Here is a 24797-nt window from a genome sequence, read left to right as displayed (position 1 = left end):
ACAAGGCTTTCTGGGCCACAGGAACCCTCTCGATTGAGTTTGCAACTTTCCATTGACTTCAGTGTGAGTTTGGAAACTCCTCCTTGGGGTCTAATTTGGCCCGTGTCTCCATGCCCAGGACACTTTAGTTAATGATCTGAACTCCTTCTATTTGTGCTGTAGAAACCCCAGCTCACCAGGCTGAAGAATTGCTTTCATGCAACTAAAGCTGGCCAAACTAACTCAGCCTGTTAAGACTGAAGTTAAAATTTACCATTTACTCCGAGAAAGTGAAATCGTACTTAGTGTGCTGATTCAAAATCATACTATTTAAGCACAGTGCCTCCAACTAAGACGACTGAGATGAATCAAATTTTATAGCATTTTTGACATTTATGACATTATCGTGTAGGGCCTATGCCTCTTTTGGTATGCCTTACTATATGACATGTAAAATGATAGAAAGAGAATGTCATGGCATACATTAATGTAAAAAATAATACATCTTTTACACCAGAACAATTCTGAATTTGTGTCCTGTTTTTACTTTTCCAGTGCTAATCGATTGTGCTGTTTAAATCGCTTTTCTTTTACTCTTGAGAAAGTGTTGACTTAAAAAAAAACCTTGATTTCTAGTAAGGTTAAGTTGTTTTTTATGTTTTTGTTTTTGTTTTGTTTTTCTCTTAAACACAGAGAAAATCCGAGAAAATAACTGGAAAGTGTTGTGTAAAGTTACTTAGGCATAATTTGAATAGAACATTTGCATTCTGGAGAGAAAATAGACCGCATTTGTAAGCATAGTGTGCTAGGCTAGGGAAGCACTCTGTGACTGACTACCTGGTAGGCTAGCTTAGCTGATCTCACTGAGAAGGATTCTTCCCAGTTTCCCCAGTCAGCATCATGGGACTTCAACAATCCCGGCTGGTTGTTCAGCGGAGGATTTTCTGATGGCACGCTATATAATGTGCTGTTCTGTAGCTCATTATGTTGCAATAAGCTAAACGATATTTTCAGATTTCAGCTGGGTATAGACACTGAATAACTTTAGAGATGGGGCTTTCTATCCCAGCATCCAAAATGCTAAATAAAACACTTAAGCACCTCTTGGCTACCCTGTACTTAGACTCTCTTCCCTTGCCCTGGTTATTCCTGATGCCACCAGTTAAGATAGGCAAAGTGGCAGAGACAACCAACACTGGACTACATGGTGACGATCCAGATGGCCAGGTGCCCCACAGTTTGAAGCTTTGGAAAGAGAATGCCACTTTGAGCCAAAAGTATTTATTACCCATGATTTTCTGGCCATATTTTCTGCCGTGAGGTTTCATTATATTTGATGTACTTCTTCACGGTCTTCACCCAGAGAAGACTGAACAACAAAACCAATATTTATTGTTGAGCTCTTTCCTAAAATGTGAGGCGGGAGAGGGAGAAGGGAGAGGGAGGGGAGAGGGAGAGGGAGAGGGGAGAGGGAGAGGGGAGAAGGGAGAAGGAGAGGGAGAGGACAGAGGACAGAGGAGAGGGGAGAGGAGAGAGAGGAGAGAGAGTAGAGAACAAAGAAAAATTAAACAGGATTTCTTTTTATCTCTTGTGTGTTCTTTCTTTCCTTTCTTGATAACAACTATGGCGGGTGGATAAAGGTGAAAATTGCCAAGAAAGAGCAGACAATAGACAAACTATTAAACCTCTTCTCTGTCTCACTCAAACACACACTGTCCATTAACTCTCTTTAGGCAACGCACATTACTTGTCTAACAATCTGATTTATCTTATAATGGCCTCCTGAAAGACCTCTGTGTTTATTGAATATAACATAGACATGTAGACACATCTCGGATAAGAAAAGAATCAGCCTAACATCGACATCATTTTCTGCAATGAGGTTCATGGGTAGCTTATGCCCACAATGACTGGACTATGACTCTTTCTGGGGAGTATATGTGATTTTACAAAAGTTTCTCGGGCTGATACGTACAGCCGCTCAGCTTCTTGCTAGGGCACTATCATCATCTCTGAATTGTGAAGTGTTGCTCTGCTCGTATGTCTGCTGTCACCGTAGCCCAGGCTGGTTTTCATTTCTGTATTATTGCCCTTGCTTTTCTAAGTGATATTACAGGCTACAGAAATGTCTGCAGCTAGAGGCCAGTCTCGCCTATTGTCTGGAGTCTAGACAGGCTATAGAAAAATCTTGGTGACATATAATAGGCCAAACAATTTGTAGGGTTGTTTATCCTTACCAATTCACCACGAGGAGAGGAAAGGGGGAATATACCATTTTACTGAGCATAGGTAATGTTACAATCTTTAGCCCTTCACTGAATAAGTGAAAACCAGGCTTCAACAGTTGAACAATCCTTCCTATATTGTTTGAGCATACACAAAGCGCTGGTTAGCTTAGACTTAACAATGTCATTTAGACTAACTATCATTTTTTCCCCCTCCGAAATGTTTCTGTAAAGTATCTTATATTTTTTGGAGGTGAGGAAAGTCATTTCCGTTTCTCCTTGCTGACCTCTGTAACTTTCTTTAAACCTCTGAAGGTCCCTACACTGAGTTGAAGTCAGGATGCCAAGTACCGAGAGCGAAGACGAAGTCTTACAGTTGAGGCTAACTGAAACTCACTTCTTAGAGATGGTAGATATACCCTGGGCAGCCGCCGCCATTACTGTAATTCCTGCTCTATCACTTGTCTGGAACTGACAAAATATCACTGAACATAGAATAAAGGGATACTCTCCCAACAGTGCCTTCCCAGACTTCTAATGTGCTGCTACTGTGGAAAGCCATCTTAGGGGTGCTTTCAAGACACGCTGGCCTGTCGAGAATTAGAGGTCAGACCTTAGGCTGCTACAGGCTGGTGAGAGGAAGAGTGTCTGAGCAGGATGCCATTTAAATAGTAAGAAATATAGAGGAGGAAGAAAAATGTATAGCATCAAGAACCAAATTGTCAGCGGGCTGTGATACCATGATCAGAATCCAAGATCAGTCGTCTGGTCCTCGTTAGAGTTGAATTCCTCACCAGGGTCATGCTGGCCTTTGGAAGGCCTTAATAGAAAAATATTAAAACATTTCTCGATAACTCTTAAAATGTAGTCTGTGAAATGGTAGTTTCCAGAATCCTCAATGTTCATCTGCTGGCCTTGAGACCTCGGTAAACTGAAGATATGTCTGACTGTGAGAAGCCCTCTCACATCTTGTTTTTCCGTTGCTATTGGCCTGAGACCTCTGTGAGGCTGGAGGAAGAAGGCAGCTGCTGCCTTTTTGCTAAGATCTTGTTCTTCTTGTGAAACCAGCTACACTGGTGTGTGACTGGTACGGTTTCACAGGGTCCGGTGTCTTGGAGCTCTGAGTAGAGCTCAATATTCTATTGTCGTCGTCTGGCAGTTTGTAAACAGTTGTCAGCAAGAGGCTCCTTAATTTTATTCTGTAATAGGCTCTGCGTGTTATATGGTCTGTTCTGTCCCTAAGAAAATTGACGGTAAAACAAATAAGAAATAAAGTATTTTGGCCCTGTCCTGGATTGTTGGGAAAAACAAAGAGAAATCTCTAGAAATGTGATTCAATAGAGTTCGTGCTCCTTCACTCTGTTAAATTATAAGGTTCTAGATTATAAGTCTCAAATGGTGCATACGTGTAGTGCTTATAGCCAAGGTAGGGTTTTATGATACCTGCCCAAAACCTCATTCACATTCTATCATAATTTAATTTAACATATACTATTTCTTTGGAAATTTTTCTTTGATTCGTGCTTCACTAGATGAAGCAGAATGGGACAAACTGTCCCCATTCTCGCCATTGTAACTTTCTGTCAACACCTTTGAGACATCTGCATTTTGGTCTAGGTAAGAAGGTCACTGCACAGAGGGACTCTAGTGTCACCAAGTTGCTAACAATCATGTGCCTCTTCTACCCCAGCTGAGGCTGCAGCTGCTTCTGGGAGTCCCAGCTCAGAACCCCAATGATAGTGTCCTTCTCTATTACATACAATTATCCTTAGGTTGACAGAGGTGGCTCAGATCCAGATGCTGATGCAATTTACTAAGGACTTGTGAAGAGGTCAACAGAGGGTTGTGTAGGAGCTCCCTGAAATCAACAAGTTGAATTTGTCTGCCCAGCCCCCCACCTTCTTTACTCTTTGTTACATTTAAATGGCCTAAGTGTGAGTAATCTCTCAGGGCCTGTAACTGGGAAAGTAAAACGTAAACCAGGCATGTTTTCAGGCTACTGGATGCTGTGTTTGTATAGCACGCATTCTTGCTTGTTTGATTTCAGCATTGTGTCTGGAAATCTATTTATTTTCACAGATAGGGGCCTATTTCCTTCACAGAACAGGTGTTTAACTTCCATTAGCATAAATAGAAACTACGCAAATCTAGTGTAAGACAAAGACACCCCCCCCTTTACTATTTGGTTGTAATTTTTATTCTATTTGCGCTTTCAAAAATCACTTAAAAAGAGAGTGGTTGCACGCATCATTTAAAATTTCTGAAATCTAAAACAAAGGATGAAGAAGCTGGCTCAGCAGTGAAGGATGCTTGCTGCTCTTTCACAGGACCCGAGTTCAGTTCTGAGCATTGATATCAGACTGCTCCAGACTGCATGCAAGTCCAGAGGGTCCGATGCCCTTCAGGCCTCTTAGAGCAACTGCACACACACACACACACACACACACACACACACACACACACACACACTCACACATACCTGAATAAAAGAAAAGTAGATCCATTTAAAAAAAAAAAAAAAAAAAGAGCCTAGCCTTTGACCCTACATCTTGAGAAATTTCTACAGTACAAGATACATGACGCATGCACTGTAGGGTCTCACTCAACTAATTAAGACATGAGTGAAATAATAAGCCACAAACTAGGCCTAACTGTAACCTCAGATGTATTCTGACTAGAACACACTCGTAGAACTCTGCTAAGAACTGCTGGCGTTTGTTCGGTTTTGTCGGTTTGTTTCAAATGCTGTGTGAATGCACGTACCTTAAAGATTTCAAAATAAAAATTACTTAGCTACCATGGTTCCTTTTCTGACTAGCAAGCTTTGCTACATATATACACAACGGACTTTTCACTGCGCATGGGCCGGTGTGTATAGAGTTATTGCCGTGTCCTCGTGATTGATAGTCAGCCTATCTACCTGTCTTTCTTGGAGATGTGTTTTATGGAAAGCCCGTTGTCATTATGAATGCTTCAGTGCAGTCACACGGACGAGGCTGTCACAAATATCCCCTAACGACTATGTTGGCTGCTTATCTGAATTAGTTAGGAGGCTGTTTGCAGCTCTGCTTCTCAAAGAAGCCGTTTATCTTCCACCTCCTATTATTTCTTTTTCCATTAACCTCTTCCAGGGAAGACTTCGTTTTCAGTCCTGATAAATACCTGCAGCTTTCCAATCCCTGATTATATTTTTACACTGCACACATGACAAAATATCAAAACCATTTTCAGCTTAAAGGAGGATTTGCAAAATAAAATTATCACCTAAAAGCTGTGATATATGCGGAGGGTAAATCTTATCACCTTAACTGTGTTTGCCTGACCCACTGAACAATTAATAAGCAGACACATGCGCACGTCTTTAAGTTTAAACTCTTAACTTTGCTAACACAGATAACTCGTTTGGTATGACCACTCACAGGCCAGAAGGACAGCAGTTCTAGCATTACAAATCTCAATGGATGCAATGCATTTGTCAACATATAAACAAAATAAAAGGCTCACGGGATGGAAAATGCCGGCGAATATGTTACATCAAATGTTATTGCTAAAAAAAAAATAATAATAAAATGTGACTTTAAGTATCTGTTTTTAAGATTTTAAAATGGAAGTGAAAAGGTAGATTGAAAAGTTTATTCAGAATCCCAAGGAGAAAAATGACCCAGGCTATGAACTTTAAAATGGTGACCAAGGTGTTACATGTAAAAACTATTTAAAAAAAAAAAAACCTCCAGGGCTTGGGATATAGCTCAGTGGCTAAGTGCTTAGAATGAAACAAAACAAAACAAAAAATATTGTTTTTCCAAGTTTTGCACAGCCGGCAAGAATAGGAATAAAAAAGAAATTCCAGGAGCCGTTTCTCTTGCAGTTTATCCTAAGGAACATTCATTCCGTAGAGTAAAACCAGGTAGACGGCACTGCTACCAGGGGATTGAGTGACACAAAATCAACAAAGTATATTTATAGATTTTTTTTCCAGTGGATTATACGAAGCAGTAATTGTTTGCTCTCCACAGTTTCCAGCAGGACAGGCAGTACATTATTCTCTAAAGAAGCCTGGGTCTTTGTATGAATAACTGCTCTCCTTGGGAATTGGGTAGACAGAACGCCCGAATAGAAAGTTAAACTGAAACCTGGGTATTAAGTCAGACAAGAGTTCCCTCGCGACAAAACTGTGTATGGAGGTAGCCGTGCGGTTGCTCTCGTCCCCCAGCTCGAGAAGAACTTTGGTGACAGCTCAGCTTTAGCAGTTTCCGGGAGCAGGGCCGGGCGAGTGTCACTTAGCAACATCTGGTTGTGACCGTTCCAGGCACTGGTGTTTCTCATTAGGAAAGTGTGCCTGCTACTTGCTAGCAGGACCATCGAAAGTTCTGCCTTCGTTGATGGAGAAACAATTTTAGCTTCTTTAGCTGAACACTTCCTTTGGTTTTTCCCTTCTCAGTAAGAGAGTTAAAGACAGGGACCGTTTCTTCCAGGGTGCCAAGCACCCAGATAAACGGCTCCTGACCCTGACGTTCTAAACACCAAACTCTGTCTGTGGCGTCTACGCAGTTGACGATGCAGACAAACGCTGGGATTTGCGGTTGAGCTTTTTAGGTTTCTCATGCATTTTTAGGGTGAGAGCCACAGAGCCATGCGGTGAAGGCAGGGTACACAAAAGCATATTTTTGTGGGAAATTGGTGACAGGAATAAACACCATTACAGGAAAGCAGCCACTCTGAATCAGTATATTAATTTACTTCTTTGTCATAGTAAGTTAAACGTATTTAAAATAATTGGAGTAAAATAATGTGTAATTATAATTTTAGTATTAACTTGATTTCTCCTGCGAAAAGTGCGTAATTTAGAGAAGAAAAGAAAAGGCACGATTGATTCCAATAAAATTTCTTATTTTATAGTCAGTGTGGTAGCAGCAGCTTCCATTTGATAATTATATATGTAAAAGACCACCATCATGATTAGATAAATTACTGTATAAATAGTGTGCTTATTGAGGTAGTATTGGTTTATAAAAATGGACTTATCGTATTAATACCCTTTCAAACGTATTTTTTTTTCAAAATAGATACAAAAATACTTACAACTTTAATGTTTTGCAAGTGGTTGATTAAGTGGAAAGGAAGCCCTAATGTTAAGTTTATACAAAACAAGCTAAAATGGGTATAGTACTTTCCAACATTGCTGTAGTAGATATGCCCTATGAGTATATACCTCCTGAACAGAAGACAGCCTGACACTTACCCATTTCTATGACTTGCCTTCGGTGGTTGTTTGAATGCAGTTGCCTTTAGGTTAAACATTTTAGGACTGATAAATTGTATGAGTTCTATAATTTCAAAACTTCTTGTTGTTTGTTTTTTGTTTTATTTGTTTGGCTGGTTGGTTTTGGGGGGTGGTTTTTTGTTTGTTAGTTTGTTAGTTTGTTTGTTTGTTTGTTTTGATTTTTCTAGGCAGGGTTTTCTTGTGTAGCTCAGCTGTCCTGGAACTTACTCTGTAGACCAGGCTGGCTGCAAATTCACAGAGATCTGTCTGCCTTTGCTTCCCTGTGCTGGGATTAAAGGCGTGTGTCACCGCTGACACCAAACCTGTTAAATTTTGTCTCAGAAAAGTGTCAACGAGAGCAGTTGCCTCAAATCACATCATATAAAGCTCAGGATAAAGTTGTGCCTATAAGGAATAGAGATTTTCCTGGTCGGCAGAGGTGTGTGTGTGTGTGTGTGTGTGTGTGTGTGTGTGTGTGTGTGTGTCTGTGTATGTCTGTCTCTGTGTGTGCTGGCATATCTAAAATATGAAATCAAATATCTGCTTATGTATGTGTATGTACAAATGCATGTATGACACATAAGTTGGACTTGCAAATGAGGAAGAAGAAATGACTCATTATACTCCATTGTCAAGGAAGACTTGTTTTCTACAATATCAGTTATCACAACTTAGATTGCTTATTTGAAATATATTAATTATGTATCATTTAAATAATATCCAGTCTTCTGATATCACAGAAAAAAAAAAGTTGCCCCTTTACTTAGGAGGTAGACTAAACAGATCAGTAGCCCACTCCTAAGGTTTCTCCTGATGACAAGGTAGTCATTTCCCAACATTTAGGTTAAATCTTTTATTCTTATTGACCTTGGCATTAAGCTCTCTTGAATAGAAATCGACCACCTCCTAGTATCTAATAGCATAGAGACTAGAATGTCTACCAAATAAATCAGTAAAGAATCATAACCTTTGGAGAACTGAGTCCATAGAAACACCCAAAGATACATCCTTGTCTGTTAAAGCAGGTGCCCCATGTCCAACACAGAGTCTGTCACGTAATGAGGAAGAGTCTCGGTGTAAAGCCTGTGGGGGAGTGTAATCAGAAGCTTAATTGTACAATGGGTTCAGAATGCGGCCTCCAAACTGAGGGCAGTGCTGGTAGACATAGGAAAGTTGACCGTATTTGCACCGAAAGGGAGTTTTAGAAAGGACTGTTTGTCCTTCCTCCTAGTCATTATCCTGGTCTTCCTCCCGCCTGTGCTTTTAGAAGACAGATTGACTTAGCGCCCAGTGCAGTGAACACCTAATAGTTGACTCAAACAGTTGTCAACGTTGGGGAAAATGCTTCCCTTTCATTGTGCTGCTTTTTTTTTTTTTTTTTTTTGGACACTATAGATATGATAAATCATGAACTGCATTTTAAAACTCCTTCTTTTATGCCCAAACATTCAGTAGGAGGAAATGACATTTCTTTTATTACATTGGTAAATGTTTTTAAGGTGTTTAGCGATAAGCTTTCTTTTTGTCCAAACTGCTTAGATTCCGTGGTTGCTAGGAATTTACAGGAAAACCTATAGTCAATAATATCAGGAAAAAGGCGGCTACACAGTTAGTCAGCGAATGTGGAGCGGGGCTGGACTAGCAGCCCCTTTCTGTTTGCCCTGCCTTTCTCTCTATCTTTTGTACTATGGAAAGAGAGGCAATTGGAATTTAGAAAGTTTATTTTCCGTCATTGTCCATCAGCCATTGTTTCCAGCACTTTCTCCATCTTTAGGGCTGAAAAATGGATTGTCCCCAGGAGTAGACAAAATAATAACATCCAACAATTTCAGGAGACAGGAGACTGATATGATTTCAATACTTGTGCAAGCAAGAGCATCTCCAGGTCTTGGGGAATTTGTACTTTCTCAGCGGTTGTTAGGTCTTTGTTTTCTCCAGAGGTAAACACCTCTGGATTTTGGTGCCCTTGCTTATAGGCTAAATGTTAACATGAAGAATAATTGTAACTGTTAATTTCTCAAGACAACTGTTTAAAATTGATTATTTCCTTCCATAGTTACTGGCTTACTGCCATTGACAGGCCAGTATCTGTTACTGTTTACTTTGTCTTTTAGGTCTGACTTTCATTTCTTACCTTAATTAGGTGGCAAAATGTTTTTGTTTTTGTTTTTTTTTATTTTTAAAAAAGTTGTTCTGAGAAACATGAAGTAAAAAGAAACTACCCATTTAAAGATAGAAGGTCTTGAACTATGCAGAGGAAAAGAAATTAAAAAAACGGATACCACAAGAGAGGACAAGGTTAGGAAGCAGGTGACAACCTTTCTGTCAATTTTAACCTATTGGCTGGCTGGTAATAGCAGTCTACAGGACAGATGTGCGTGTGTCCAGCTTTCTTGACTTCCCTAGAGCTTCCTCAAAGGCTAAGTCTTCCCTGCACAGTCTACTTCATGGTGAAACGCTGTCGTCTATCTTCATCCATGTAGCTGCGTTCTGGCACGGGATTCTAGTCCGTGGTTTCCTCCATTGTTAACAGTGACGTGGGCCTCGCCTCTCTGAGAATTAAACACGGCAATGCTGAATTTACGTGAAGCGGGTGTGCCCAGCCGCTCCAGTGCGGCAGTTTCAGAGCCTGCTACCTCCCACTCTGCTTCATCTGTGTGTGTGGCAAAGGGAATTGTCCTTAAAAAAAAAAAAATACAGGTTTTCTCTGAACACAAATGCCTGTTTGCATGCCAGTGGGTTACCGCTCTCCTGAATTTGGGTGCCATTAATAACTGTCGGTGGGTTTGTTTTGTTTTAACCTTTTGAGTCCAGGGGAATTTAACTGTCATTCTGAGGAAACCTACATAAGGTTCCCTCGTTCCTGTAAATGCACTAAAAATAGTGTGCATTAAAATGAAAAGGTCATTTGTACAGTATCTTTTTTAGCAGAAAACTTTCATGTTGGTGTTGATATGGAATATGAAATCGTTCTCCTGTCTGTTCAGACTCAGGGGTTCATGTTATATAGTCCCACGGACTTTTTTAAATGACTCCATTTAATTGAAAGATTACAAAGGCACTGATGAACCCACACATCCACAAAATATTTATCTTGAATTCATCTTGAACCTAGAGACCACCTCACTTAGTTTGTTGGCCGTGATTAATGGAACTGAGAAACCTAATTGAGATTATGGAATATTTTTTTCTAACCTCTTAATTATCCAAGGTTTTTCAACCCTGAGTTTGTAAGTAGTGCCTGAGATATATTTTATCATAAAATATTCATAGGAGTCATTCCAACTGTTTAATGAAGTATAGGAATGACTCTTGAGACAGTCTTTACTGCAGCTACTTAAGTCAGCTGCTAGGAACTCTAAATCCTTAGATTTACTAAGACATGAGGGGGACTTGACTGAGGACTGTTCAGAGTGGTTAGCTGTGTGCTTATAAAAAGAGGCGCATGAATGATATCTGTGTGTTTAACCCCGATTATAAATAATCACTTGATTTTTAGTACAGCATGTTCAACAATAATCCAGCCTTATAAGGCAAGGGTAAGGAAAAAAAGTAGAATCCTGCTGCAGAAAATGCTGTAACAAAAAGAAATAAATAAATAACTTCACTAGGATGCATTGGTCATATGTGAAAAATGAATTTAATAGAGGTATGGAAATTATTTGTATATATAGTTAGAAGTAATCTAGATATTTTCAATTTCATTTTAATAGATAATAAAAAGTAACTATGGCAAAATTCTCTTATAATCCAAAACAACAATCTCTTACCTTACAGTTATCCCACTAAAGTTAGCTATTGTTAAAAAAAAAAAAAACTATTTAGGTAGTCGTGTGTGATATTCAGAGAAATAAAAAAGTGCTTTAAAATAAAGGGAAAAAGGAAAAAAACCAGTTCTAGATGGGTGAAAAGAAGAAAAATAGGAGAAAGAGAAGAGGAAAAAACAGAAAACCAAGAAAAATTAGAAGATAGGGTGGGGGTGATGAATATTGAAAAAGAAAAATTATAAGATAATTTATTTAGCAGGGATTATAATGGACCAAACACTGCATTCATTTGTTTCTTTCTTACTCGAGTTACTACCAGTCATTGGGTGTATTCTCAAATTTCCTTCATGTAAGTAAGGGAGATCAGAGAGGTTGCCTAAGGACACACAGCAAAAAGTTACCAGACAGGGGGTTGGGGGGAGGGACGGAGGGAGGGAGGAACCCTCATTTAGCTCTACTCTCTGTGAAGAGGATGAAAGCCAATCTTGGCTTTCTTCTCCAATTCCAGCTACTCTCCTCTCTGTAAGGCATGACACCCTATGGTCAGACTTATCAGTCTTGGAGGACCTTCAGGAGTCTACAGGCAGCTACTGAGCCAGTCAGATCCCTGACCCAGCGACAGGGTGGAGAAGTAAAATCACCCACATATGTGATTTGTTTTTTCCCCTACCACTTTTTGTACTTTTGCTCTTTACGTGTGACTCTTCATCCCCTAAGAATCTTAGATTGCAGTCTTTAGAATCTTTTAGCGAGTAACTCAAAACTCATTGCCCACCGGCCATTCTACCACAGAGGGCTGGCTCTTTTAGAGTGTGAGGTCTTACCTGCCCCGCATGGGCTTGTAAACTGACTTGAGGAAACCACTTAGCTGTCTTTATTTCCCTTTCCTTGTGGGTAAAAGTGGGTTTCTCAATGTTTTCATGGCAGTCAGAACTCATTCTTTAAGGAAAGGCAGTCCTCAGAGACAGACTGAAGAACCTCTTTCATCCAAACGACAACTTACAGCGTGAATGCAGCACGACGGACTCAGTCCCTCTTCACTCAGATTACCTTTCCTGTCCCCTCCACGTCTCTGTTGATAAACGGCCTGATGTCCCCATCCCCATTTGACAATCGAGGCAATGAGAGGTTAAACGCCTGACCATTGGCAGCAGCTGAAATAAGAGTAAGACTCTATTGTCCTGACCGAATATGAGGTTCATTTTCCCCTCTTTCTTAAGGCCAAATTGCTACCTCAATAACTACCTTTGGCCTTCAATCCTTTGGCTGTTAAAACAGGGCTATTCCATATCTATAAAAGGTGGGTACTTTTAGAGCTGAGATTTTATTATCTTAGAAATCAGAGCCCTCGATGCTTAGAGCATTCAAATGCTTTAAACACCACCACCACCCCCACCACCACCACCACCACCACCCCCACCACCCACCCCCACCACCCCCACCACCCCCACCACCCTAGATTAGGCAGCAGTTCTCAGGCGGGGTGGACTGGCTATGGGTGAGCTCCACCCGGAGAAGCAGTGGAAAATGAGTCCTCCGTGACCTACAGTATGACTCCAGCTGACAAACCTGCAGCAGAAAATGTTTCCAGATCCAAGTGGGTCCAACGGGAGAAGGTTTCTAAAAGGCTGGCATTGCTTTTACCTCAACTACGAGTGGTTTTTCTCCCCGTTGCCTCTCTCGGATTTTCAGTTGATCACAGTTATCACCACGAGAAATGCAAATTTTTTTCCCATCATAATTTTTATTTATTTATTTGGAGATCAGGTTTTGCTATGGAGCCCAGGATTTCCTGGAACTCACTATGTAAACCAGGCTGGCCACCGACTCAGAGACCTGTCTACCTCTGTGTCATGAGCCCCCACACCATGCAACAAGTGGAAATTATTTAGAAATGATTAGAAACAGTTATTTCTAAGGGGCAGGGGAGTGGTCCTCAGTGATGCTTGGACGCTCTGCGTTTAGCCTTGCATGCCTTGATAGAAAGTGAAGACAAGGCATGGGTCTCAGCTACCTGCCTGACTGGGAGACATCACTTACGGTAAGACCACGCTTCTCATGATACTCAATTTCTGAATCTATGCCAGGAGGCGCTCCAAATCGGCATTAGTTTTCACCTCCATTTCCTGGCCATCGCATTTCAAAAGGGTTCTCACTGGTCTCTACTTCTAACAAGAGGCCTGGCATACTGTGTATGCTGATTAGTTGCTGGATCCAAACAAACCCTTTTCCTAACTAGTGAGGGAGGTGTGGTTAGAAATGCTCCCGCCATTGATGTTTTCTCACCTCCTTGCTGTTTGAGAACACCCATTTGAGAAAGACTGGGAACTGCCCCAGGGTCAGAAAGACAGCTCTCTCCACACAGATTTTGTTTCGAGTCATAGATAGAAACTGACAAGAGTGGCCATCCTGTTTGTGGGGCACCTGTTTGGTCTCACCTACAAGTAACTCAGGTGCCAACAATTATTAGTTCAGCTGTGGAAACCGGCCAGTTAATATACGTTCGCACGTTTGAGCTAAGATTATACTTAGAGTGCTTCCTGATGTGACGTTTCGTTCTAAAAACGGAGCAGTCTGCTGTGTAGCTTGTATAGCTAACAGTGCTGTATTCATGCTGGGGTTATTTTTACAGTCAACTGGATGAAAAGGTGTAGCTGGATGAGCTAGGGAAATGGATTTCTAGTTTCGAGAAGCAATTGTGTTACTGTCCTTTCTGTTCCAGAATTTGATGTAAATAAAGCAAATTAATAGTTTTATAATGTACATTTCAGGAAGGAAAACATCTGACAGAATGAATTCGGATATTTTTCAAGCTTAATATGTGTGTGTGTGTGGTTGATTTTACACAAAATATTAGCATATTAGAAAGAGGACAGAATCTATTCGAAAACTGTAAAAAAAAATGCCTTAGGCATAATCTTCATATTTAAATGTCTGTGAGGACAAATCTTCATATTTAAAATCATGTTTTAGTACTAAAGTGTTTAATGTTAGTTTCAGTTCCATGAAAGACGGAGGCCAAACATAGTTTAATTGCTAGGATAATTTTGTTTAGTAGAAACATTTAGGTTTGAGAAAATTTAGTTTTTATACAGTAAGAGATGTGGATTTATAGCACCCATGGTTACCAATTTCAACCTGCGTCTGACCACTATTTGAACTCGATGTCCCAGAATCTAAACAAAGGTCATTTCTTAGCCATCTTGCTAGTGTTACTACATGAAACAATGTGAAAGCATGGGCCTATTTTCCTGTTCTGGGCATAAATCCTACACAGTGCTCTCAATAAGACGTTGCACAGGCCATCAAATGTTAACTTATTTTTACACATGAAAAATAGAGTATAGTCTTGTGCTTGTGGGACGCCTCATGTGTTTGTGAGCAACGTGCTGTTGGGTTCTCCAGGTCCCTTCTCTAAGTGTTTAATGTCGTACAGAGGTCTGAGGTGCTGTAGCTTTCTATCTCTCCTTAGCTTTATTTTCTGAGAAAAACATTAATGTTCTCTTCATTGAGTTCTTATCGCTCCTCCAGCTTTTATTACATTGTTTGTTATGGAAATATTTGCACAGGCACTGAGAGAAAGGAAGGAAAAATGGAGCTATTCTTTCACATAAATTATACCAACCCTCTTGCCTGCTTATACTTTTGGTTAGCTATTTTGAGTCTTTCATTTCGGGGTGTCACGTTTCCCCGGGGCAGTATTATCTAAAATGGAAGACAAAAATGAAGACTGGTGGAATCTGAGAGAAGATCCCACCGTCAGGAAAGTGGTCTGAGCTATGAGTAATGATGTCACTCAGTATTATTGTGAATTTGTGTCATTGCTGCAAGAGAAATTTAGATTCATTTCAATAACTAGGGAAGTGCCTCTATTTCGCTATTCCAAAATGGACTCCTATGTTTGAATGAAAACTCTCACTGGAGAAGCGTTTCTGAAAATGGACTGGAACACTTCCCCACCTGTACATCATTTCAAGAATTATAGTTTTGAAACGTTTGACCTTAGTACTAGAAGTCACTTAAGGACATACTTTACAGAACGGCAGTGCCCCTCTCCAGGAAGTTTTCATGGACAGATAGTTTCTGAGACTATCATTTCCTCTAATAAAGGTTTAAATATTCTAATCATTCAGCTGTCTGTAGTGGGTGATTTTCTAGCTATAGACATAATTTAAACCCTTACTTTATTCTTCCTCTTTTTTTTTTTACCTTTAATAATGGGTATTGATTGAGTTGATTGTGTCCTTAGTGTATATGGGATATATATGGATACCATGTGTGGTCCTAGTATGTAGACGGCTTGATCATACCATTTTATAGGGTGAAACACCGGGATAATCCCTACAATGTCTAAATCAATTTCATTGCACATGAACTCCTTCAGCATCCTCCTCAGTCCTGCTTTTCATCTTCAAATATTTTTTTTCCTATTTCAAACACATTTCTGTTATCTTTAAACAACTCATTTGGGATGCTATGTACTGCAATCATCATCTTTAGGACAGCTAAGAAAAATTCTTAGGCGAAAATTTCCAGGCAAGGGCATGCTAATTCCTCTTCGTTGAATTGTACACCGAAGACAACACCTGGGAAGTTTCATAGATCTCTTCCTTTGGCAAATCAATATAGCTTATTGATTCAGTGCTGAAATCACATAACATTGATAAGGGTACTTGGCTGGTTTTGTAGTCCTGGTAAGATCTCCCCGCCCACCCCGCTCCCCAATGCCCCAATCCCTACATCCTCCTTCTCATTCTATAAAATGGAAATAATTTCCTTACATGAACAGGGTAAATTTCACCCCTCCTATGACTGCTCTGAGGCATGAGTTAATATATGTAAAGTACTCAGATTAGAACCCCAGGTCAATGCTAGTTAGTCCTGCAGTTACTCATAGCCATCAACACAGATCCTGCTGGAAATGCTCAACTGTGGCCTTCTACTAGGAAAGGCTCTGTGCATATGTAAGCTATTTTTTCTCTATGTGTATCGACTCACTAATGGCTCTTTAGGAAACAAATCGATAGCTTCGACTAGAAAGAAAATGCCATAGTCATTCTGAAATCTTGTTTAATAATGCAGTCTTTATTTGCTGAGTTCACTGTAGGACCTAAGAACAAAGAGTGCTCCTTACTATGAGTGCTTTAATGTGGCCTCTGGGATTGTTTGCTTAACACACATTTTAAAGGTTTTATGGATTCCGTGAGTGATGTCCCTGCAAAGGAGTGAAGCTGTAAGTTAAACACCACACTTCGGGTCCTCCTTAATTCTCACAGTATTTGGTTTCCTTTGCATTCTTTGGTGAGGAACGGGCCAGCCGTTCTGACACCCAAGACTGTACGATGAAAGAGGTTATCTCCGCTTATCGTTTCTCTGCTGATTTGCTTTGCAGCTTGCGGTTCCCCACAATGATGAATGGACGCGATTTGCCCGGACCCTGGTGGAGATCCGCGCCAATAGGGCTGACAGCGAGGAGGAAGGTGCCGTTGAGTTAGCTGCCTAAATGTGAGCCCAGTCTGCCCGCTGTGGCTCCCATCCTTCCATTCTAGAACTCAGTCTGCAGCCAAGGCCCCCGTGCAGTGTTTGGTGTCCTTTCCGTATCGGTGTCCCCGTGGCAACTTGGGTGCCATATTGTGCAGTGTTTCCCCGTATCCTCCCCATGTACCCTACTCACCCGAAATCCACCACAGCATTTCTACCTTTGTGTCCCCGTCTCAAGAAACAAAATGGGGGAGGGAACCCTTAGGGGTTTAGTTGTTGCCTTTTAACTACTTGGTAGCTGTATTTAATAGCTGGAAACCTCTGGTTGAATTTGTGCTTACATGTATTTCTGGCGTAGTCCTATTAAATCCATATGAAGCCAGATATGATTGGGTGCAGATGTGGCGTGCCTCGTGATACGGTGCAGGGCCAAAGACTTGAGATGTGGTGTTTTACATGGTGATTCACATTATGAATGGATTTACTACAAGAACATTGCTGCTCCTTATTTATTGTAACGTGCTGCATGGAACATATTTATTTGAAAGCATTAAAATAAACGATCTTAGAGCATGTGCGTAATGAGAGGACTCTTATTTTCTCTGCTGCTGCCGAGGTTACATTAAGTTCCAAGTAACAATTACAGTATGCCTGTTCCTCCGAGAACTCGAAGCCTTTAGAGGTTTGTTGCAGGGAGCGGAATGAATTTTAATGCTTATTATTCCTATGCACTTGAACAATATTTCAAATATAGTTGACCATTGATGCTTGTCGTCCAAGCTAGCACATTCCTACAAAAAGTCTGTGGTTCTTAAATAGGACACAAGTACTACCAATGAAATGTTCCATCTAGGTCTGTACCACTGTGGGTAAACTTTTTGCCTAGCAGAAAACCTGACATGAGGTTTGCTTTGACAAGGGATGGGAGCGATGCCTGAGGACCATACATGACTTTTAAGAGAGCCAAACCTGGTGGGCTTAACTCAAGACTCCTAGATGTATTTTTATAAGGCTTTATATGTATGTGTGTGTTGTTTTGTTTTTACTATTTGTTTGTTTGTTTGTTTAGGGATAGAAACTCCCTTGCCTTTGTCACCAAAGACTCCAAGTTCAAAAACAGTATCAAATGGTAGGATGAGAAAGGAGGGGTTGAGATAAACAAACACAGTATGTTCTACAAATGTGTGCTTTTAAATTCACACTAGAAATTACGTTAATTGCTATTGAACTAGAGGCTGTGCCTTTAATCACACTTCTGGGCGGGGTTATCTTAATGCTAGAGACAGTGAAAATAAATTATGGTTAAATAATTAAAAAACTACCTTGTCAATAAGCTTTTGATATTCTAGAAAAAACTTCCACGCACACATTCTTGGTAAGGGTTCCTTAAACTAATATATTTATAAAATATTTATAAAATATAGTATATTTTCCTCCAAGTAATCTATAGTACCTACATAATTAAATTCCCTTGCAAACAGAAATTAACATTTTATAGATAAAAATGAATGTCTTCGTGTATGTGTACTTAAATTCAGTGGGTAGAAGTATGAAGAAAAACATTTGAAAATGTCAGCAAATTTTCCGTTTGTTAAAGGGGGAAGTTTTAACTTAGCAATATAGGGATGGCTCTTTAGATTCTAGGAAAACATGTCAGTGTATTTATGCAAAGCTAAGCCAAAATGCCTTTATGACAATGTGATGAGGCCCAAGACAAAAATGTATCTAAAAACAATTTTAGTAAAATCTTGTGACCTGAGAGGTCTGTCAGGACTCAAACAGTGGAAGGAGAGAACTGACTCCCACATGATGTCTTTTGACCTCCACATGCCAAACACACACACACACACAAGCACACAGGCACTCACAAGCACACATACAAACAAATAAATGTAAAGTTTAAATTCTAAAAGAAATCTAGTAAAAAAAAAAGTTGTACAAAAGCTCTCAGGCATACACTAAACCATCATTAAAAGTAAATCAAAACTCTAGGTTGTGATTGAAGACCAGTCTCTGAAGGTTTTCATGAAAGAAGCCTGTGAAAGGCAAGTCAGACTCACTTCTGAGAAGCACATTTGTTAAAGTCCTTATTGATCTCCTGAGACAGCCAGCCTCTCTCTCATCCTCAGACCCCTGTTGAGTTGGTATTAACATCATGTGATTGACAGAATAAGGGGACATTATGAAGAGAATGATATTCAAGGTGGGTCTTTGCTCCATATCTGTGAGAACCTAATCTAAAATGTTAATCTAAAGTGCTAGGCTGGGCATGGTGGCACACAGCCTTAATCCCAGCACTCAGGGGATAGTGTCAGGCAGATCTCTTTGAGTCTGAGGCCAGCCTGGTCTATATAGTGAGTTTCTAGGCCAAGGCAATGAAAAGAGACCCTGTCTCAAAAACAAACAAACAAACAATGAAACAGATACAAATACCCAAACAACAAAAACAAATAAAGAAATAAAAAAAAAAACTAAAACAACAACAACAGAAAACCAAGCACAACTAATAGCTGCCCCCTCTGACACACGATAATGGGCTTATTTGGCTGAACAATGTTTGTCCTTGCAACAGTGAATTCAATAGCCACTTAATCCAAGAAGCCAAGTTCCTCAACCATCCCAATCCAGCACTGATATCCTGGAACTCCCTAGAGTAATGAGTTCCATTAGGAGTCCGAAGGAGTGCGAATTTTATGTCCATGACTGATCTGAGCAGAATGCTCACTGCTTTTTCCTCAGATCCCTCTCTAGCTAGGCTTCATGTTGGAAGATGCTACCTACTTTGAGGGTAGGTCTTCCTTCCTCAGTTGACCCTCTCTGGGAACACTGTTACCCAGGCGTGTGTCCCCTAGGTAGTCCTAAATCTCATTGAGTCTCAACAGACTGTCACATGTCACTGGTAATGTGAAGCTAAGAGATGAATTCAAAGAAGATTTAGGAACCTGCTACTTGAGTGAACTTCTTTGGGATCTTCAACCCTCCCAGTGGTTAGGAGCATGCTGATATTTCCTCCAATGTAAAAGAGAAAATGCTCATATTTAAAGCTCTCAACATGCAGAAGAAAACCCAGCATGTGTTTGGTGTAGGCTATTTGGGGCTTCAAAGCCACATTCCATATCTGTTATCCACATGCTAAGTAGAAGCCAAGGCTTTGGTGGACAAAAAACTAGGGTGGGGGTGTGGACTTTGCCTTAGGTTTTAGTACAAGGAGCGCTGAGCTTGGGCAATTTAGCCACAGATGTTAATGATGCAAACATGAATGATGAGGAGAGAAAACATGACACTGTTGTAATAGCATCCATTGTCAGCTCCAGGTTCTGTAGGAAAGGACTCCTTTGCCCTAAGACATGAACATGCCATGCATTTAGATGTTCTACTGTAAGTTAAGCTGTATCGGCCCCACTAGATCACGGTTATAAAGAGCTAGGAGCCATTTGCAGTATAGAAATTGTGATCACCGACTGGAGAGATGGCTCAGTGGTTAAGAGCACTGACTGTTCTTCCTAGGGGTCCTGAGTTCAACTCCCAGCAACCACATGGTGGCTCAGAACCATCTGTGATGCGATCTGATGCCCTCTTCTGGTGTGCATGAAGACAGCGACAGTGTACTCACATAAAATAAATAAAATCTTTTTAAAAATTAAAAAAAAAAAGAAATTGTGATCACAATCAAAGAGTTTGAGTAAGTTGTACAAGATAGTAGTCTAGGAGCCCAATGTCGCCCAACAGAATTCCACCAGCGTCCCTCCCCCGTGCTTGCATACATGGTCATGTGTTGGGGTAGGGGAAGTTCTGTATGACCAGCAGAAAAAACCAGGAAACACATCAGAGCTTGGTGTAAATATAGGTTGGCTCGGGGTTGGGGATTTAGCTCAGTGGTAGAGTGCTTGCCTAGCAAGCGCAAGGCCCTGGGTTTGGTCCCCAGCTCCGAAAAATAGAAAAGTAAAAAAAAAAAAAAATATAGGTTGGCTCAATTCATGTGAGGAAGTCAGACATGGATGACAGTCACTTATTAAAGCCATCTCCCGGACTTTGAAAGACAGTACATAGAAAAAAATCTTTCCATAGACCAGAGATTTGGGCTGTATAACCTGTCATCCGCAAACATGACTCTACGGGGGCAATTTCACATTCAAACCAGTTTGAGTGGGTGGAGAAAGGGCCAGGAGTTCCCGTGCCTATGGCCAGCCTACCTCGGGCTCTATCATAATTTCTGTAGTAGCAACCACCCCTCCAGTCCATCTCTTTTCAAAATAGCTACAAGGGCTGAGTTGCTCAAATACAGGAGTCGCCAGAATACACAGTGGGAAGGTCCAAATCCTTATAACGGTCTATATACCTAGGTGGTTTGTTTGTTACATTTTTCCTTGATATGATGAAACACCTGAGCAAAGCAACCTGAGAAGAGGTTTATTTTAGCTCCTGGTCGAAGAGACACAGTCCATGACAGGGAAGGAATGGTGGCTGAAGTATGAGGTACCTAGTCACATGGTCTGCAATCAGGAAGCAAAGACTGGACAGGAAGTGGGGCCAGCTATCCAAACTCATGGCCGGCTTCAATACCCACCTCCGCCAGAGCCTCTCCCACTTGTGAAGTTTCTACAATCTTCCAAAGCAGCACCGCCAGCTGGTGACCAAGTGTTTGCACACATGACCCTCTGGGGAACATCTCACAATCAAACCGGGTCCTCTACGGTCTTATTCCTGAGTGACCTTCATGACCACACTCAAGTTCATGGGTCTCCTTGTTCTTAGAAACACACAACCAGTCCCAGAGCCTCTGCAGCAACTGTTGGGAACACTGGACTTATAAATCCTCGTTCAGAAGTCTCACCCTTTCATTTAGGTCATTCTTCTGACTGACTGATTTTTCCAATTAACTTTTTAATCTGTGAAAGCAGCAAGGCCTAAGGTCAATGTCAACATGAAAAGCTATAGTCTCTAAGAGACGTAAGAGCAAAAACAATAAAATGCACCTGCTATTCCTCATCAGAGACAGACTTCACATGGGGGAAAGAATGGTCTTTTTATCCATTTTAGTGCATAACATGCATAGCTATTAAGAATTTGATTATCAACTTTTTGAAGCTAAAGATGATTAAAATACTTATTGTTGTATAAGTGTTTGCCTGCATATAGGCACCGTGTGCATGCCTGGTGTCTATAGCGGGCAGAAGACACCTAGACCTGGAGGTTCACAGATCGTGTGAGCCACAATTTGGGTGCCATGAGCCAAAGGTAGGTCCTCTGGGTAGGTCCTCTGCAAGAAGAGCAAATGCTTATGTCATCTCTCCAGAACAAGATTGCCCTCCTCTTATATTTTGAGTCTCACTATGGAGCCCAGGCTTCTCGAGCACCCACTATGCAAAACAGGGTTACCCGGGTGTCAGAGACCCATACACCTCTGCTTCCTAAATGCCAGGATTAACTAACACTTGACTTTTTTTATTCAACAACTTTTGACAGTTATATTCACAATGTTGAAAAGGCCAAACCACGGTTTTGAATCTGGCTACCTAATCTTTTTCGCTTTTCCATTTTTATTTATGTACTTGGGAGTTGTTACTAGACACCTAGGTTATATCGTCTTAATGAACGAACGAACCTGTTTATCTGACATATAAGGACTGAACTCCGTGCTCTGTGCAAGTCAAGCACGGAGCAGGGCAACCCTTAGCCTTTTAACTTCGACATTCATTACCTGGGTTAGCGTCCTGTCATTTAAGCCTCTCCCTAGTCTCACAAAGGTTCTTTTCATGTATAGCTGGATTTGGGAGACACCTCTGTAATGCTCCTACCAGTCTCTAATGGGCTCCTTTGTCTTACAAATTCTAGCTAACTTGGTCTCTTTGATTTCTATCTGTTCAATCAATCCGGGGAGACTCTGAGGTCTCTGAGATCTGCTACTCTGCACCTAGAGTGAAAACTGCCTCAGGTGACAAGCTAAGGCGGTGATAGTCTTTGATTCCTTCTTACCCCAAACCCAGTTCCTTTCCCCCATATATCAGCTGCTTGAAGAACCCTTCTCCCACAGTTGTGTTACATTCTGGGTTTCCCAACTGTTCCAGAAACAGAATTTTTTTGTAAGATTCAACTTTCAAAGTAGAAAACAAAGGTGGAAAAGAGATCAATGGCTCACAGAAGCCAAGCTGATCAAATTTACAGTGGGGACACTGGTAACTCACTGTTATAGAATTTAAAAATATAGAAACACTTTACAGATGGAAAATAGAAAGTATCTGTGAGGGCACAGTGATACCAAATGACATTATCATAAACCAGTCAGATACGTATAGAGAGGATTAGGAAATGTAGTCATTCAACTAAGACTCTTCCTAAATTAAACGAAAGGGAAAAAAAATGTAAGCCTTAACTTCAAAGGGGGCAACATTGATGGCTTTGCTGCATCCTGGTCACGGGCAAACTAGAGACAAAGGAAAAGAAGATTAGAGCCTTTCTAAATGGATAAAGGGCAGGCTAAAGTTTCAGGCTAAGCTTGACTTGCTTCTTTAGTTAGGAAGGGGCACCCAGTGCCCAGCAGGGCAGGACAGAGCTCCACCTGAATGAGACAGGCTGGACCTCCATAGCAGTAGACCTGGCTTCACTTCTCTCTGCAGAAGGAAAAATAAAGACCTGGACTCCTGCTACTGATGCTGGCTTCTCTTCTTCCTCCTTCTACTCCTCTGTCTTTCTGACTTTATAAAAACAGAGCATCAGCCTAGTATAATAATGTCTCCCAAAAGACAAGCTTCATCATAAGAGGCAGATTCTCCCCCCTCCCCTTTTTAAAAAAATATTTTTATTGGATTTTTTTGTTTATTTACATTTCAAATGTTATTCCCTTTTCCAGTTTCCCATCTATAAACCCCCTACTCCCTTTCCCCTTCTTCTATAAGGGTGCTCCCCCACTTATCCACCCACCCCCTCCCCTCCTCCCCACCCTGACATTCCTCTATACTGGTGGGGAGGGAGGGTCCAGCCTTGGCAGGCCCAAGGGCTTCTCCTCCCATTGATACCCAACAAGGCCCTCCTCTGCTACATATGCAGCTGGAGCCATAGGTCAGTCCATGTATAGTCTTTGGGTAGTGGTTTAGTCTCTGAGAGCTCTGGTTGATTGGTAGTGTTGTTCTTATGGGGTTGCAAACCCCTTCATCTCCTCTGATCCTTTCTCTAACTCCTCCAATGGGGACCCCGTTCTCAGTTCAATGGTTGGCTGTGGGCATCAAAGAGGCAGATTCTTAAAGACTGGAGAGATGGCTCAGAGGCCAAGAGCACGGTGGCTCTTGTAGAGGAGCTGATTTTGCCCCTCAGCACCAATATGGTGACTGGATCTTGGCTGATGACTATTAACTCCTGTTCCAGGGGTCTGATGCCCTCTTCCAGCCTCTGAGGGTACAAAGAGTGTATATGTCCCACAGACACATATGCAGACAAAATATCCTTACACATAAGATAAATCATGCTTTAAAAGCAACCTTAGATGAAACAATTAAAAACATAAATTCTCGGGGTTGGGGATTTAGCTCAGTGGTAGAGCACTTGCCTAGGGCAAGGCCCTGGGTTGGGTCCCCAGCTCCGGGAAAAAAAAAAAAAAAAAAAAAAAAAAAAAAAAAAAAAAGACAAAACATAAATTCTCAGAATATAATACATATCACATTGTGTAGAATTTAAGTGGCAAAATTCTGCCTCAGGTTACAGTCCCTCTGATAGTGAGAATTGACCACTCTGGGCATATAGTCCTAAGACCTTTCTGTACTGAGTTTTACAAATAAACCTTTCTAAAGAAGGGTGGGCTTTTAGGAAACCAAGAACCGGAACAGAAGTGTACAATCTGAACATACCATGCTCTTGAGAAGAGTGAAAATATGTCCATTTAATATTTTTTTTTCAACTAGAAAACATTGCAAGTTTTTGGTGTGGTTTGTTAATAACTTGGTCACATTTATGTGAGAATGGGTGAGACAGAGTAGTGGTTTTTAAATTTGAGGGGTAGTAAGTTTCTTTTGAGAATACAGCATGACTTTCTTTCTGCTAGTGGTGATGGGAATCTCATGACCAAAGTCACTGCAGCGTCCCCCACAT

At 40.9% G+C, this 24797-nt stretch overlaps 1 protein-coding gene across 1 annotated transcript in view; it reads left to right on the top strand.

Annotated features, from left to right (window-relative positions):
• Dync1i1 (dynein cytoplasmic 1 intermediate chain 1) overlaps positions 1-17297 on the top strand; it is a 119806-nt gene extending 102509 nt beyond the window's left edge. Inside the window, exon 11 of the mRNA XM_032906963.1 lies at positions 16627-17297. Coding sequence (XP_032762854.1) covers positions 16627-16737 — 111 coding nt within the window. The 3' untranslated portion in view covers positions 16738-17297. The remainder of the gene's footprint in view (positions 1-16626) is intronic.
• Positions 17298-24797: the final 7500 nt, after the last annotated feature.

This window comes from Rattus rattus, chromosome 6 (assembly GCF_011064425.1).
Source record: "Rattus rattus isolate New Zealand chromosome 6, Rrattus_CSIRO_v1, whole genome shotgun sequence".
Taxonomy (NCBI): domain Eukaryota; kingdom Metazoa; phylum Chordata; class Mammalia; order Rodentia; family Muridae; genus Rattus; species Rattus rattus.
The sequence above is the reverse complement of the archived record's forward strand: the minus strand, read 5'-3'. Positions and strand labels throughout refer to the sequence as shown.